Source organism: Colobus angolensis, unplaced genomic scaffold, assembly GCF_000951035.1.
Source record: "Colobus angolensis palliatus isolate OR3802 unplaced genomic scaffold, Cang.pa_1.0 Scaffold415, whole genome shotgun sequence".
Classification (NCBI taxonomy): domain Eukaryota; kingdom Metazoa; phylum Chordata; class Mammalia; order Primates; family Cercopithecidae; genus Colobus; species Colobus angolensis.
Window position 1 is genome coordinate 223,123 of NW_012117544.1, and position 17,784 is coordinate 240,906.

General features: G+C 56.2%; 2 protein-coding genes across 3 annotated transcripts in view; one reads left to right on the forward strand and one right to left on the reverse strand.

The window, feature by feature from the left end:
* The window catches only part of RSPH14 (radial spoke head 14 homolog (Chlamydomonas)), an 80,655-nt gene that overhangs the window by 11,136 nt on the left and 51,735 nt on the right, over window positions 1–17,784 (forward strand). The gene's annotated exons all lie outside the window — the stretch shown is intronic.
* GNAZ (guanine nucleotide binding protein (G protein), alpha z polypeptide) overlaps window positions 4,238–17,784 on the reverse strand; it is a 29,613-nt gene continuing 16,066 nt past the window's right edge. For both annotated transcript variants that reach the window (XM_011956349.1, XM_011956352.1), the window contains one exon: window positions 4,238–6,163. In XM_011956349.1, the coding sequence (XP_011811739.1) occupies window positions 5,819–6,163 (345 nt within the window). In that variant the 3' untranslated portion in view covers window positions 4,238–5,818. The remainder of the gene's footprint in view (window positions 6,164–17,784) is intronic.

A 17,784-nucleotide genomic window follows, 5' to 3' on the forward strand; every position in this document is an offset into this window, starting at 1 on the left:
TCACAAACAAAAGCCTCACTGGGGGTCAGGGTGGGGAGCCTCGGCCCTTTATCGCAGGGTTTGCTGGGTGCTGCTCGTGATCTGTGAAGGGCTCAGAAGGGAAGCCTGGGACACTGGCTATGCAGGGGACAGTTGGACAATGAGCAGAGGGAGGAAGGGAAGGGGGCAATAATATAGCAGGTGCCCAGGAGATCCGTTCTGGGGTACACTGAATGCTGTGTCCTCTGGATTAGCCAGTGTGACTGTGCCCCTTGTGGTGTCCTTCATGGGCCTCTGGGTGGGGACCTGGGGGATGGCGAGGGCATCTATTTCAGTGGCTCTATTCTTACCAGCATGTGGCCTTGGGCAGTAGCATCACCTATGGGATCATGGGTGTCATCTGTGTGGCTCAGCTGGGACAGTCTCTGAGCAGGGCTTAGCTGGCTCCCAGCGGATGCCGGTGCCCATTGGTATGGTTTCCTATCAGTGGCCACACTGGAAGGCCGTTTTCACCATGGCACCCTCTGCACCTGGCAGGGCACCTGGCATGTGGGTAGCGCTCAACAAATATTGGTTGTTTAGTAGGTTTTATGTCATACCTTAAAGGATCACTTGTTGGTTGTCTTCTTGCTACAGTTCACTTACCTGCTTGCTCATTCATTCATTCATTTGACGGTATGTGTTGGGCCCCTGCTCTGTTCTGGCCACTGTGCCTCAGTTTCTTCCCCTGAGTCATGGGTGTCTGTGGGAGAATGGTTTCAGAGTCTTTGCTCTGGCTAGGTCTGACTTGCATGATTTCCCAGAGTAACCAGGAGGGGGCACCCCAGGACTGAGGATAGTCCCAGGTGGGCCCTGGCCCTGCAGGGGCCCTGGGTCCACGCTGCCACGCTCAGCCACAGGTACTGGTGGCTCCGCATTTCTCTAAGTTCCTTCCAGGCTGGCTTCTCATGCCCCATGGTGGTGCCATGTCAGGAGAGGAGAAACTAGGATTGTAGAGGCAGATGCCACACACAGGCTGCCAGCCCAGGCTCCCTGCCAGCTGGGCCCCGAGTGGGGCACAGGGTCCGCTTCTGCTCCGTAGCCTCTCTAACCCCACGAGAAAACAGGTTTCATTTTGTGGGAGAGAGAGTTCTGTGGCTGAAATTGACAATTCTTCTCTAACCAGATTTGGGGTGCAGTTGAACAGCTCAGGGCCCCCGGAAGTATCCCTCTACCATCCCACCGGTTCTGACTGGACACACATGTGAGTCTGTTTTGGCCCTGCCTCCAGTCACCCTCTCTTTGTGCCAGGCTCTGAGACCCCAGCCCAGTTTTAGCAGCAGCATGATGGGGCCTGTTTGACCCTGACTCCACATGTGTGCAGCCTGGGGGTGGAGACAGATGACCCTCCCAGCCCAGGGGAGAGCACCAGCCTGGGAGGAGGAGGGAGGCAGCAAGGATGCACCTGGGCCCTGCCTGTGGAAATCGGCTCCTTGACCTCGGAAAGAAGCAGAACTGGGCTTGGGAGTGGGAGGGTGCCGCGGGGGAAATGTCTGGATGCAGTTTAATCCAAGTCATTTGGGGGTGCAGGGGACATCCCTGGAGTCATAGCATCTAGGCTAGGGAGAAATCTGGGGTCTACAGCCATATCACCCAGAATGCACCCAAATCTCATCTGAACCCCAGTATGTGGGCTGCTGGAGAAGCAAAGTAGGTGCTCCCGCTGCAGTGAGCAGTGCGCCTCATCCCAGGCTACTGGCCTTGGCGGGCCACCACTGCATCCTGTCCCTCCTCAGCAGCCACCCGTGGACACACAGCATCCTTTGATGGGCCCAGAGCAGCCCCCTCCTCTTCCTGCCCTTTTCTGTCTTGCCTGCCCTCAGGGCAGGGTGCACCAGGACCCCAGGCACATCCTCGGCCTGACAGTCTTTGGTGGGTAGTTGTACCTGATTCCTAGACTTAGCAGGAATGATGGTCACTGATAGGGACACTCTGGCCTCTTGGTTCCTGGACTGCCAGGCCTCCCCCTCTCGTCGGGCTCATCTGGATGAGGTGAGTGTCCATGGCAAGGTCTAGCCTCAGTGTTGCCCCAAGTCTTCATGGTGCAGTGCAGCCCTTCCTGGCACTGTCCCCTGAGCCAGATGGACCCATTTGTTCTGGATGGCTGATGTTGGAAGTAGGGTGCCAGGGCCTGTGGCCGCTGTGGGGATCTGGGGAATGTGGACAGAGTAAAGCCCCTCAGGTCCTGGCCTGGTGGGGTCACTTGTCACACATTGTGTGATGCTGATAAGTCATCGCCTCTCAGGGTCTCTGCTTCCACTTCTGTAGAATGGAATCAAGCATCTTGGCCTCCCATGAGTGTGCCCCCGCAGTGAGCAGTCACTGAGGAGAGCTGGGATTATCGTGACCACTGTTGTTGACCCATTGCAAACCAGGCGACCACATGGGCTATAGGTGAGGATGGCAATATCCCACAGGAAGCCACATGATGGTGGGTCTTGGGAAAGGAGTCTAGGGCTGTGTGAAGTAGGACAAGGCGGGGTTAGTCACCTGCAGAGGGCAGGGCCGGTCCAGCTGTCCCCAGAGCCTCCCCTTCAGGCACCCTGTCACCTGCTCTAGCCTCCCCTCACCAGCTCCCTTGGTGCGTCCTGGTACTTACCTCCCCTTGGCTAAGACTCCTGGACCCTCCCAGCTCAGCACGCGCCTTCTCTGTGGGGCATAGTTTGGAGGAACGAGGTGGATCAGAGGTGCCGGCCTTGAGCTGCTCAATGGAGTTTCCAACACCCCTTCCCACTCGACCCTGAAGCCCTGGCAGATGGAATGTGGGGAAGGAGGAGACTTCCAAGAAGCCGCCCAGGTGACTTTGAGCTGAGAGGATGGGGAAGGACATGTCAGGCAAAGGGATCGTTGGGAGCAAGAGCAGAATAAGGCAGGTTCAGGAGGAGAACCAGTGCAGGTGAACTGTAGGGGAGGACAGAGCTGGAGAGGCCGACCGCGCCCGAGGTTTCTCTGCAGCCTACGGGGGAACTGGAGACGCCTGACTAGGTTCTGGGAACCAGGAGAAACCACGCTCCAGGGAAGGCCTCCTCTGATCTTTGCACACATTAGGAAGGGAGGCTCAATCCCTTTCTCCCTTTAGCCATGTATTTTTAGATTAAAGATGCTCACGGCGAAATTACTGCTCTTTTCACAGTTGGCATTAAAAGCACAAAAGAAGTCTCAACGATTTTAAGTCACACGTTATTTCTTCAGAAACAAAAGCCCCTTTGGGTTCCGGCTGTTTGGTGACGTAGGAAGGTGTGAAGGGAGTCCCTGCGTGGGCTTAGGAGTGGGGATGGGGCGGTGACAGTGCCAAGGCTGCGTGTGTATCTGCGTGCGTGTGCATGTGCTTGTGTGCGTGCATGTGTGTGTGTGCCTGCTGACCCCCATCTTTGCTTGAGGTCCTGCTTTGAGGAGGAGGCTGCAGAGTGGTTCTGTGCTGCTCCCTGTAGGTTTCTGTCCTGTGCAGGTGTCGATCCAGGCGAGGACCCCAGCAGCAGGCAAGATCAGCTCCAGGGGGAGCAGGACAGCTCCCTTGCCTGGTGAATCCTGGCTTGACTGCTCCCTGGCCTCAGGCACCTTTCCTCGTCTGTAAAATGGGCACCTCTGGCAACCTGCTGAGGTGGGGTGTTACATAAAATCATTAGTAAGGAGCCCGGCTCCGTGTCTGGTTCGCAGCAGACCCTTGGTGAATGCATTCCATTGACTTCTGATCAGCACTTTTCCACTATATCCAGATACCTCTAACCACACAGGCCAGTCAGCAAGCACTGTATATACGCTCAGGGACCCCTCCTCCCCACAACCCTACAAGGTTTGCCCTACACTACTGCGGGCACAAGCACCCTACAGGCCCTCAGGGCACCTCTTCCACTCTGCAGGATGACTCTGACCTTGGCCAAGGTGTCCACATGGTGGGAGGGGGCCAGGGTATGGCACAGCCTGGGTCAGTGTTGGGTGGGGTCTTGGGGGCAGCGGGAGGGGCAGGAGTCATCATCACCCATAAACCTCCAAACCAGGACTGCATGGACCTGGCAGGTTTCCCCTCTTTGCAGTTTCTTTCCTCTCGTGATGTTTATTCTTGATGTTTATTGCAAAATGACTCTACCTAAATGTATGGAGGTATAGGGGTGGGGTTTGGAATATGGGACCTCAGAATGGAGGTGTCCCCGGCTGCCCTCCCAGGTGGCACCAAGTCCAGCCACAGGTCAGCCACACACATAGCACACCAGGACAATGCTGGGCTCCATTCAGGGTATTTTATTTTCTTAAAGTAGACAACCTTTGACTTTCATCCAACCACCGGCTTCTCTTTCCCCCGTACATCTCTTCACGTCCTTGGCTGTGATTCTGCGCACTGACCTCAGACACACAGCTACTGCACGGAGAGAGGGAGGGAGACCCAGCAAGGGCTCCGGTGGTGCCTCTCCTCTCCATGGCGCAGTTCGTATTTACACACGGCCCTTGGCGAAGGTCCTTTCCACGCGGTTGCCCACAGGCCCTGGGACAGGAAGGCCCAGATCAGGGTCCCAGCAGGGCCTCCCTCAGGCCACAACGCTGGCTGTGCCTTCACAGGAGTCAGAGCATTCCCAGCCAGTCTCAGGCGTGGGGCATGCCGGGACCAGGGGTGCCACCTCTTTCTCCCCTTCCTTCACTCAGCAAAGCCACAAATAATTTACTCTTTAAATACCAAGACACTTAGCTATTGTTCATTTGCTCCCAGGTGAAAGAACCTTCTTTAAATACGTCGCATTTATTTTCTTAAATAAAAACAAAGCAGAAAACTGCACCATTAACAAGAGGACACTGCAGAGGCTTATGTACAACACGTGTCCCGCGAGGCTGGCGCAGGACTGCCATTCACTCCAAATTTCTTTGGAGCAGAGAGACAGAATCGTCCAGATAACAACTTTTACACTCAGCAAGCCAGACACAAAAAAGACCACCTGAAAAAAAAATATGTTTTGAAAATCTGCATTTAAAAAAGAATACTCAACCGCATTTGAAATTTTTTTCTGCGAAACACCACGAGATTTGGCCAAAAAAAAAAAAAAAAAAAAAAAGAATGTCAGAGAAGGAAAACTAGGTTTTGATTTATAAAACATCAGACTAGTAGAAGAAAAGCTGGAATCCCAGCTGGCCAAGTTTGAAATAAATCGTGCCACTCGTTTTGTTGTGTTGGTTTTTGCTGCGTATTTTGAAGCTGTTTAAAAAGAGCTGTGAGTGGCTGGAGGTCTGGTTAGTGCTGTCACCTGGCTCCTAAGGTCCCGGGTCCAGAATGAAAGTGGTGCTGAGCAGCTGTGTGCAGGCCAGCAGGGAAGGTGCACAGACCCTGCACTGGTCCTCCCTCTTGGTCAGCGGCAAGGTCCCTAGGCCAGAGCTTGGGCAGTGAGCTGGCCCTCCTCCAGGTGACAGGGGCGCAGCTGGCCTACCTGGCCTCAGCCCTGCTGCCTATCCCCAACAATCCAATGCAGACCCCCAAGTGGAGTGGCGCCAACTCAGGAAGGCAAAGTGAATGGGCAGGATGGGCTCGTAGTGACCTTGTGACAGCTTCTCAAGTCTTCAAGAGACCTCGACATTTTAGAGGATTTTGCCATCTCCAGATGTGTATGTGTGCATGTGTATGTGTCTATCTACCTAGCAATCTATCCATATATATTTATGTTTGCAGAAATGTGGGGCCAAGGAGGCAGAGGCCAAGGGGCGGGGGACATTCTTTAGGCCCCCTGTTTTCTGCCCCTGGGTTGGGCCTCTCTAGCACGCGTTGGGGCATGATACCCCATAGGTTTCACCATAGGCAGGCGGGCCCAGGCCTGGCTCCTCAGCAAAGGCCAATGTACTTGAGATTGTTCTGTATGATGACGTCTGTCACCGCGTCAAAGACAAACTGGATGTTACTGGTGTCGGTGGCGCAGGTGAAGTGGGAGTAGATCTCCTTGGTCTCCTTGTTGCGGTTCAGGTCTTCAAACTGCCGCTGGATGTAGACGGCGGCCTCCTCGTACGTGTTCTGGCCCTTGTACTCGGGGAAGCAGATGGTGAGCGGGATGCGGCGGATCTTCTCTGCCAGCAGGTCCTTCTTGTTCAGGAAGAGGATGAGTGAGGTGTTGATGAACCAGTTGTTGTTGCAGATAGAGTCAAAGAGGCGCAAGCTCTCTGCCATCCGACTCTGGGGAAAGGAAATTACTGGCATTAATCAGGCCCACAGCAGGCAGAAACAGACCTTAGGCCCACAACCCTGGCAGAGGAAGCCCTTGCCAGGGTCTCCAGCCCAAGGCTGGTCCCTGCAATGGCACCTCCTTCTGCTGGGGAGGTTCAGGTTAAATGTCTTCACCCATCACCCACTGAAATAGCCGGCACCACCCTCCTTGCCTGTGGCAAGTGCTTGGAAGATGTTCTCTTGCCCCTTTTGGGTCTCTCCTCTGGGTGCCAGTGACCTCAACATATAGCTTTGGGGCCACAGCTGTGCCAAGCACAGCCTCCTAAACCCCTGGGCACCTCCAGCACCGAGGACCCCCCAGTCTTCCCACTGCCCATCCACAGGCTGCCCCACACCTGCACAAGGAAGGCCATCTTCTACAGAAGCCCCCATCACGTCACAGCTCCCTTAATGCAGGCATGGGCAGCCTTGTGCCCTATCTGGGTTGTGGCCCAGTCCTTCAAACCTCTGATCTTTCCGTGTGGTACCATCGGACACTAGGAAATCTGTGAGGGAGCAGCCTTCACTTTCATAATCAAAGTCTCCAGTTCTTGAGAGCTGGGAAGTAAACACTAGCCAGGGGCCAGGCTCCTCCCCTACCCTCCAGCTGCGGGCACTCCCACCAGCTGCTGCGGGGCATCTGGCACTGCCTCTCTGCCCAGGCAGGACCCTGGCATCCTGGACAGAGCTCTCAGTATGCACAGGAGTGTGGTGGCCCAGGAAGTGGCAGCGACCACAATGGAGCATGGTGCCTGGCCGCTCCTAAATTCTCTTCTGAGAAACTTCATGTGTTATAGTCAGGGGTCTGGGATTTTAAGAAGCATGATGCTCTTGTCTAACTCCCCAGTTCACCACTTCCCTGCAAAATGAATAAATTCTAACTTCTAGAAGGAGTAACTACCTGGAATTACTGCTGGCAAAAGCTACCCCTGCTTCTAAGATAAACTCAATGAGCAAAGCATCCAACATCTGGAACCAGTCTGGCTTAGATCTGATGCTTTGGATTTAAGAACTTTTCTGGCTGGGCGCCATGGCTCACGCCTGTAATCCCAGCACTTTTGGAGGCCAAAGCGGGTGGATCATGAAGTCAGGAGTTCAAGATCAGCCTGGCCAATATACTGAAACCCCATCTCTACTAAAAATACAAAAAAAAAAAATAGCTGGGAGTGGTGGCAGGCACCTGCAGTCCCAGCTCCTTGGCAGGCTAAGGCAGGAGAATCACTTGAACCTGGGAGGTGGAGGTTACAGTGAGCCAAGATCGCCCCACTGCACTCCAGCCTGGGCGACACAGCAAGACTCTGTCTCAAAAAAAAAAAAAAAAAAAAAAAAAAAGCTTTTCTGACTAGACTATATCACCACTGACTATGGTCATGCAAGTGGTAACTGCAGCTGGTGGTGATGACTCAGGCACAAAGCAGCAGCATCACCAATGACTGCAGTGACAATGACGCTGGTAACCACAGCTGGACGTGAGCTGCCAGCCTGTTCTCACATCTTCCCACTCCTGTTTTACAGATGAAGAAACTGAGGCTCAGAGAGGCAGCATATGTGCTCCAAGCCCCACAACCAGGCGCTCTGGCTTGCTGCTCCTGCAGGCTGGATCCAAAGGAGGCTGCCTGAGGGCAGGGGTGCCCAGGAGGATGCTGCACAGAAACCCTGCTCTCCAGAGCACCTGGGTTCTCTGAGGAACAGCTCTGGCAGCATCTGTGCAGAGAGAGGAAGGATATCCAGAGGTACCTGTCATTACCCTGGAACCCTGCACTCCACCTGGAAGACTGTTTTTTCAAACCAATCTTGCTGTTTCTTTAGAATGAGCTTAGGGATAACAGGAGGACTGAAGAGTGAGCAGCCTCAGGTCAGGGGATGGGGGTGCTGGCCTTTCTGCAGAGACGAGCAACACACAAGATCTCATCCCCAGCAGCGCAGAGGAGTCAGCACCTCCGCAGTGAACCTGGCTGCACGTTCCCAAATGTGAGATAAGTGGTGGTCTAGGAATGTCACATTCTGCTGAGGGAGTAATTAGCTCTAATGGATTCCTGGAAGCCACATCATAGAGGACTGTGGTAACAGGGCTGTCATTTCTCATAGAAATGATGCTGTAATTCGGGGCTATGCTTCTGACCCCAAATTTTGCATCAGTTAAATAACAGATATGACCATTAGCACTTATTACTAATTTACTGAGCAAACACTTGCTGAGCACGCCCTGAGTCCACATCAGCTCTCATGCCAGGTGATGGAGCTTGAGGTGGGAGTCCTGGGGCTGCAGGAATACAGCCAGGCAGGGATGGCATGGTCCTTTTGGGTAGGGGACTTCCTCCAGGGTTGGGAAGGGTATGATCTGGCCACCAGCAGGGTATGGACCTTGGGGGGGAGTTCAAGGGTGAGTGGACAAGCACAGAGTTGGGGCTAGGCCTGGGTCTGCCTCTGTGAGCCCTGATGGGTCACTTGGGGATGACAGTTGAGATGGTTTTAATACCCAGCTTAGCCCAGCACCTCCTGGGCAGGCAGTGGAATTTAGGGAAGAGGAGGAGCAGGAGGGCCACCTCACTGACGTGGAAACAGTGCATGTGTACTGGCCATCTGAAGCCTCAGATCTAAACCAGACTGGTCCTCTGCAGGGTACCTGCAGTGTGTGAGAACTCAGCTGGCAGCAGTGGGGGGCGGGCAATAGACCACGTGGACCCCCTCTCTTCAAGGCCAACCCAGCCACTCTTCTTGCCCAACACCATGAAACACTCCTGATTGTGGCCCCCATGAGTCCTGGAGTGAGTCAAGCTGTCCCAATGCACCAGGAGCCCCTTCCATGCTGTCTAAACTGCTTCCCTGCTGATGCCTCTTAGTGGACCCTGGGGACCCTGGACACCTCTTTGAGCCTCCCGTTCCTGACTTAGAGGTCATGGAAACTCAGGTACTTATCTCACAAGGCAGCTGGAGGTGGGCACGGTGCCTCACAGTATACTCTCATGAGGATTCCGCCACTGCGACAGCCTCATCAGGACAGACAGACATCTCCTAAGTGTGGGACCTTCCCTCAGCTGAGGCCCCTGCTCATGCCCAGGGCTCCCCTTGCTTTGCAGGCATTTCAGGCTCAGGCTTCCTGGTTTCCTCTGTTCCTTGAGACAAACCATGGGAACCACACTGACTAATATTTAGTGGGCACCCAGGAGATGATGGACCTCAAATAATAACAAAATTTCTGTGTAGTCGCCTGGTTACCTTGTCTCGTTTCTTGACTGGGCCCTGTCTGGCAGGAGTCAGGAAAGCCTGCAGGAGGCACCAACCACATGCCTCACTTCCGGGCTCAGACAGGAAGCTTCAGAGTGTGGGAAGCACCTGAGCTTGCTGCCTCACTCTGTCCCAGTGTCCCTGACGCAGGCTGAGCCTTCGCTGCACATGGGCTCCACCCTACTAGGAGGTGGGTGGGTGCCCATCCTGGAATCTTTATAGAACAGGAAGGCTGTAAAGGTCAGAAGGCCCAGCGTGGGACAGTGTGGTGCTGGCAGTGTGGTGCTGATGGACCAGCAAATGAGGCAGGAGCTGCATCCTGGGTTTGTCCCTAGACCAAAGGCCTGCAGCTCTTAAGAGATGGGGGACAAGACACAGGGGTAGGCTGAAGAACCAGAGATGGTCACAAAGTCAGGACTCTGACCCACTAAAGTTGATAAGAGGAAGCCAAACCCAGAGAAGAGCCTCATATTTGGGTATGAAAGATCAACTGCAGAGCAGGCAGTGGGGAAAGGTGGTGCAAGGCCAGGAGCCCAGTCTTGTCCTCTGACCTAGCGCCCAGCCTGGCCCCTGGTGCTTGCCTGGTGATGTTGGACACCTGTGTCACAGCGGTGCCTGCACTCTTGCAGCCTAGAGTGCAGACAGGTGGGCAAAGCGGCATCCTGACACTCAAATCACAATCACTGAAAACAGAGCTGTCTGTTTGAGGCTGTAGCTCTGGAAACCGTGACTCAAGCACGCATATGGGAGGGATGAAGCCCTAGCATGCCTTCTGCTGGCCTCCAGGGCCTGGCCTCGCAGCCCTCTGACCTGTGTGTGCTCTGCTCACCCTGTAAAACATGACTGGCTGTGCCTCCTGCACCCATCTGGCCTTTGTGGGCTCCCCTGGATCCTCCTGCCCTGGATGGATGTGGCTCCGTTCTCCTTCCTGGCCTCTCCTGGCCTGTGTGGGGTTTTGGCCTCCACACTGTCCTGGTACAGCCCACCTGTGGCTCCTGGGCCACTGGGGCAAAGCTGGATGCAGCTTTGGAGTCACGTGACCCTGCCCCACCGTAGTGCATCACCCCCTTGTCCTGCAGTTACTTCCCCCATCAGCCTGACAGACCCTGGATTCAGAGGAGCTGCCTCTGCCAACTATGACCCCATGGCCAGGGGGAGGGCTCCCCACTTCACACATAGGGCCCAAGGCCTCAAGAGGGGCTGACTCGCCAGGGTGCAGCTGAGAGCCTGGCATTTTCCAACTGCCGCAGCATCCTCTTCTGGCGAGAAGTCCTCCTTACCTTCACTTCTGTGGCTGCCAAGGCAGCCATGGGGGGGAGGTGGGGGAGGGAGGTGGAAACACTCCCACCATTCACTGCTGTGATGCCAGCCCAGGGCTCCAGTGCCCATCCCGCTCTTTCCAGGGCCTGCTTACCAGCAAGATGGCACCTTCTAGGAGGCTGGGGTTTGTCTGCACATTTATTTACATAAATAACACGGAGCAGACCATTCCCATGAGAAGCTTGTGCAACGGTGGGAATCTCACTGCTTGGCATCGGGGAATGGTAAGGTGATTTGTAACAAGGCGTATCAGCCACCAGGCAGCTGGATGCAGTCCCTGGGGTGGTGTGGAAGTCATTTCCTGGCCATTTGTGAGAAGAGAGCTCCTGCTCAGACAGGTCCAAATGGACTTACCATTGTGGAAGGGACTCTGCCCCAGGTGGTGGTTTTCTCACCACAGCAGGGGACCTGACAGCCCATCCCTAAGGGGCTTCCAGCTTGCTGGCCTGCCGGTATTTTCCCTGAACATGGCTGCCAGGCTGCTGGCCAGACCAGGTCCAGCACCTGGAAGTACATTCCCAGGCCAGCGGCCAGGGCAAGGTAGGGAGCAGAGAGGAGCCTGCGCCTGGTTAATTGGGAGGGCGAGGTCCCTCACTCCTGATTCTCCACCAGTATTCTCCTGGTGACACACAGGGGCAGGTGTCCCTGGCCATGAACACGCGGTCTGGGGTTTACTCACTGCCAGTGCGTGCTGCACCTTGGACAAGTCATTTCTTTTCTCTGGGCCTCAGTTTCCTCATCTGTACAATGCTGGGACTGTTATGAGAAGGTACAAAGGTGCTGACACAGGAAGAACCCAGAGCTGCTGGGCCTTGCCCTGTGGCTACCACTGGCACCCCAGTGGGCCCTCTCCATGCCACACCCATGTGCTTCGCCTTGGCACTGGGACGTCCTCTCACCTGCGAGGTCTCATTGGAAGACCCGCCTCCCTCTGTCGCAGCATGAGGCAGCTGAGGGAAGGCTACCCAAATGCAGGGCCAGCTCAGTGGGACAGAGCAGGAGAGGTCTTGACTCTGCAGATGGGGGTTCAGCCAGCAACGCCTCTTTGCGGGCCACAGGGCCCAGGTCAGCCTGGCTCTTTGGGGGGCTCCTGTGGCCTCTTAGCCTGGAGATGCAATGGCCGACACGATGAATGCTGGATGCATTTCCATCCCACCTAGAGCCACCTGAACCTTACTTAAAACATACCGTGTCGGCACCTCTGGCCCGGCCCCTCATTCCCTATCAGGCCATTCTCCTTGCAGTCGGTCCCTCTGTTTGTGGGGCACAGAACAGCCCCAAGTACCAGGCTGAGCAATTCCAGTTACCAACGTTCCTGGGTAACAGGTCTGGCTCTCGGTGCTGGGTCATGGGAGGGCTGCCTTTGACTTCCTGCATCCCAGCTGGACGGGACCTGACATGCATACTGGAGTCTGGCTCCTGCACTTCGGAGCTGAGGCGCACAGGTTCCCCAGCAGGTGCGCGCATATTCCAGCATCAGCTTCCTGCTGGTTTGAAAGCTCATGGGCCTGCGGTGGGAGGCAACAGAGGCATCCTCCAGGCTTCCTCCCAGGTGCGGCATATTTGCATTTTAAGAGGCTCTGGGCTGGGGGCCTGTTTTCGGAGCTAGCATCCCTTTGTCACAGCCTAAACACCTCCCCACACCCCACCCCTTCCCCATCAGGCACTCATGGCTTTCCAGCTAATGACATCCCAGGCAGCTGTGTGGGACAAGCATCTGGGCTGGGGGTAGGGAGGCGAGAGGCTCACCCAGGGCCTCACACGTTCTGACCCCTCATCCATTACACCCTGCCTTGACAGACATCCACAGTCCTGAGTACCGCAGCCCACCCTGTGCTGTGGTTGCAGCTCCCCGAGGAGCCCAGAGTGGGGCGTCCTTCCTGTCCCTGCCACCACAGGTGTCCTGCTAAGACCAAGGCCCTGCACGTGGTAGCTCAGGGACTGGGCCAGGTGGGAGGGACACTGGCCTGCTCTGAAGCGCTCCTCCTCCTGCACTCCAAATGTCCTCAGGTGCCCTGCCACAGACCCGTAGCCATGTCGTACCCTCACTGTGCTTCTGGACCCCTCAGCCAGACAGGCCAGCCCTTCATGACCCAGGTGGTCTTTACCCCCTGCACCTCCAAGTTACTCCTGGTTCCCACAACTCACTGTGCCTTAAGCAGACCACTGGCCGCCAGAAGGCCCCTCAGCCCCTCACCTGGCAGCCTGTCGCCCTGTGCCCCTCAGTGAGGAGACAGGGGTCATGGTAGCTCCACAAAGCAAGGCTTACCCAGGCAAACGCACACACAGATGTGGTCCCGGGCACATGGTGAGCACATGACAGAGGCTGGCACATGTCTGACTGTTTTTCTTGTTTGCTGTGGGATCCCAGAGGCCTTGAGGCCCCATCTGGCACATGTGCGGCACCTTCCAGGTGTGCTTGGCCTGGCCCAGGCCCTCAGCCAACCGCACTGACTCGTCATCTTCACACTGGGCCCAGGGGGCAGGGGATCAGGGTGATGATGACCACCACCCTCCCCCTGCACAGACGAAGGAATGAATAACTCTGCTATGAAAACTTGAACAGAATTTCCTGAAGTGAGCAATCATGTACGGTGCTTCAAGTACACTGAGGTTTAGAAAATAAACTGAAAAAGATCCAGTCAAAATGGCTGAAACATGAGCCCTGGCCCCCAACCTCAGGTGGGGCCCCTCCATTTGCAGGGGTGGCCAGCAGTGCTAAGGGCCTCATGCCTGCTTCATGCACCTTCTGCCTTAGAGGTCACCGAAGTGCGGGAGGCCACCCTGCAGGGTCACCCCACCTTCCTGTTCTAGGAAGGGGTATGTTCTGGCCCTCCTCCTTGCTCCTCTCTGGGCAACCCGAGACCCCCTCCAGGAGGCCAGACGCACTCTCAGATTCCCATGTCAGCTCCCAGCATGTAGGAAGTTCTCAGGGACACTGGTCTAGTCCAACCCCTTCTCAAACCCCGACCCTTGCACACACCCCAGAGATGGTGGGACCATCACCTCCCTACTCTGGATCCACGCAGCCCCAAATCACACTGGTTTGGGGGCAGCCACATGCAAACACCTACTCAGGATGAAGATATACCATCAGCTCAGAGCCTCGCCACATATCTCAGCCAGGTGAGGGCCCCCAGACTGTGCTGTGTTGGGGAATAGGTAGGTGGTGGCAGTGTGACATGGCCACATGGCTGGGGAAGGCTCTGTACTGACCCATCTGGTCTCCCTGTCCACTCACTGTCCACCAGGTCCCTTACGCCACAGGACCCCATGCGGTTTGCTGTGACCACAGCACAGAGCAAGGCCAGCTGGCCCAACTCAAACCTCATATAAAATGCAGGTGACATTACAGTTTCAGCTCTTCCTGGAACCAGCATGATCCCTGAGACACAGATGACCTGGATCCCCCAGCCCTGCCAATTTCTGAGATGCCTTCATGGCAGTCCCCACCGCCCTCTCCCCTTCCTCACCTCCCTGGGCAGAGGCTCTCCAGGTGCTCTTGTGTGAGGGATGGAGGCAAGCAGACAGCCTTGCTCTCAACAAGGTGGGTGGGAACAGGCAGGAGGAAATGCTGGAGCTGGTGTGGCAGCTGTGGAGTGGCCAATGTAGGTCCAAACCCCTGCTCTGCCTGCTGCCAGCTGTTCTGAACCTGTCCTCCCTCCAAAAAAATAACCACACACACACACAGAATATGTAAGCATACTTCCCTCATGAGGAGGCTGAGGGCTGATGTGGGACATACATGGACAGCTTAGTCCCTACACCCAGGCACAAGTGACTGTATGAAGCTGGCACTGCTGCAGACAGTGCTGACCAGCTGTGACCCTGACAGGTGACACACCACAGGAATGCAGGGGGCGAGGGGTGATACAGGAGCAGGACATTTCGACTGGGCCTCTGGGGGCTGAGGGGAAGGGAAGGCATTGCAGGAGGGGCTGAGGCATGGAGATGCAGCCGCACTGCTGGGAAGGGTGGGGCTGGGAACAGTCTGTCCCACCCTGGGCCTCAGTTTCTTCATCTGTAGAACAAGTCCTCAGTTCTGTCACAGGCTGAAAAACTCAAGTCAGCCCACTGTAGAAAAGCCAGGAGTGTTCATCCGAACTGTGAATTCAGCTTTTATGCTGGGAGCAGAGCTGTGGGGCTGGGAGCAAAGCTGTGGACATGAATGCGCTCCATTCACCATGGACAGGCCAGCCCTGCGGCCACCCAGCCTGCAGCTGAGCCGCCAGGCCTGACCAGGGCCACCGAGTACCAGGCTCTGAGGGCAGCGCCCTGACTGAGGGGCTGAGGCAGAGGTTTCATATGGAGATGAGCTTCATGCTGTCACCCTTCACAAAGTACCGGCCAAGTCTCTGACCCCTCTAGGCCTCGCTTTGTGGTAGAAGCTTGGGGACACCTTGGTGGGGCTGTCTACTGGGCAGGGTGTTGCTGGAGGGACATGGGGCACTGCTGACACAGTGACCAACATGCCTCCATTGGTAGCTGGTGCCTGCCCTCGGCTGACACTGACTGCCCATCTCCATTTCCCAGAGCCCTGTGTGATAGGCCTGGTGGGCAGGAGCCTCTGCAACCTGTCCGGGCCATCCTGAGCGCAGCCGAGGGAGTCTGGGACACAGGCATTCCCAGACTTCTCTAGGGGGGAGAGGGTGAGTGGATCCTACCATCAGATCATGCGCGAGGTCCTGGCAGGTGCACCGGGTGGAGGAACCTGTGGTGTCAGCCCCCTGTGCCCAGCGCCTGTGTTAGATGCATCTGCAGCTGTAGAACAGTGAAGACACCAGAGGAAATCCAAGGATGGTATCAGTCACAAAGGAAATAGCTTATTTGCTTGCAGCCCCGTGCTTCCCCAGCCAGTCCTGGAATCCTCATCAGGAATTCCTGAGTTTACTTCCCTTTTGGGGAAGCTTGTAGGTGCAAGCGCTTGGCCTACATCTACCCTCAGGCCAAAGGGGTATGGGCAGGAGGCTATTGGAGACAGTTTAAGGTGGTGGCAACAGCTGGGAGCCAGTGTGTGAGGGGCTGACGGGACTGTGACACAGAGAAGCAGTGCTGGCCAGAGTGCTGGGGTGGGAGCCAGGGTAAGATCTGTGGGAGAGAAGGATGCTGGGCCCAGCAGGGCCTAGTCTGGGCATAGGGCCAGGTGGCGCTGGGGCCCCAGCTGTTGTAAAGATGCAGTTTAGCCAACGTGAGGACACTCAGCTCTCTTCCCAGGGGAGCTGCAGCCACAGCAGGGTACCAAGTCCAGGCAGCTGTCTAACATGTGTCTTCCTGGCCAGGGTTAGCCACAGGGCCAGGGTGCTAGCCTGGAGGTGAGCCCTGTGAGGTCCCAGGCAGAGGGGACTGCTATGCTCAGAGCAGGACTCCTTCTTCTGGTAAAATGGGCCGTGTCAGACCTGAAAGCTGGATGTTCCTATCAGAGCGCTCCCTGCTCCTGGTCTCTTGGCTGGCGTTCCATGGCACAGCACAGCACCTGGTAGCTCTGCCCAGCTGGAGCAGTGGGGCCCCTAGACCAGGCCCCTGCCTTCCTGATGGGTCCACATCGGCCACCTTGCTCCCTGAAGTCAGGTCCCTATCCCCACAGAGGGTCTTTTGTGCTTCAGGATCTGGCCTTGGTGTCCGTCTCTGGACTCTCCTGGCCAGGCCCCCCATTGCAGCCAGTCTGCAGGTTGCAGCTGCACTGTGCTCACCTTGAGCACTTGCAGTTCCCACCCTGCTGGTGTTTGTCTGATGCTCCATTTCTCAGGATGTGGCCCTGTCCCTGCTGGGGAAGGGGGTATCCCTGCCACAGTCCCACCCTGACTCCACCAGGAGCTCAGCCCAGCCTCCTGCTAAGTGTCCATCTTGTCCTCCTGCCCTGGTCGCAGACCTGCTGTGCCCAGGGCTGTCGTACCCCTGGTTGTGGTCATCTGGCCTCCTGGCTACACCCTGGCATGCTCCCCCCACCTCTTCAACCACATACCTGGTGGAAGGCATTGCCAGTGACCAGGTCCCTGGACCTCCCAAGGGTCTTGGGAGACAAAGAGCAAATGGCCTGGTGAGCACTGGGTCCTACAGCCTGCTGTGCTTGGGAGCAAGGCCGAAGGATCCCTCTTCTGCTTCCTCTAGAGACCTCCAGGCAGGGCCTGGGGCCGTGGCAGTTGGGGAAGCAGAAGGGTCCCTCAGAAACCAGAAATGCAGCTGGGAGTCTTTTTATTGGTTCTGGGAGAGAAGTGAGGTCCGGGGGTCAGGCGGCCCTCCTTTGGGCTGCGGGGTGAAGACAGGAGGCTGAGGGTGCCTGTGTTCTGGCCCCCCTGGTCCCTGCATGAATGCCAGGGGCAGTGCCTGTCCTTTTCTGGTTACCCCAAAGGCTCCAGTCTTGCTATGGATGAGACTAAGGCTGCAAAGGAGAGGACTGGTCTAAGGATGGAAACCTGGGACCGGGCTCCCTGGCTTCTCAGAACATGCTCCTAGTGACATGCTCTGTGATCAGACGCCTCTGGTTTGGAAACAAGGAGCACCTTTGTTTCAGACACCCCACTGCCCACTGCCCACTGCCACTGGGATCTGAGGACTGTCAGGGACCAGGGCTGTCTCAAACAGGGTTAAGTCCAAAGGGGGTTCTGTTGGGCACCTGGGTGCCCTGTGGAGCCTGGCTGCTTGCCCATGGCCCTGCTGGCTCCCTGAGAAAAGGGCCTGGGAGGTACTGGCGGTCCTGTGTTCTGGAACCTAATTCTCCCACCAAACCGCAGTGAGACCCTGGGCATGTCACTTTTGCTCTGGGCCGCAGCTCCTGCCTCAGTAAAATAAGCTGTTTGTCCAAGATGGTCATTCAGTTCTACTAAAATGACCTTGGGGGACCCTGGAGTGCTTTGGTGTCTTTGGGGCAGCTGGCACTGGCATTAGCCTCACCTCACTGGCATCACCACTGACCTCAGAGAAGCCTGTCTTGATGTCTCTGTTTCCAGGCACCAACACATCATATGTAGACGGGGCCCTGTCCCAAGCACTTGAGACTTTTCTGGGCCTCTCTTTGCCGCTAGGCGGAACTGAGTCCAGGGCGC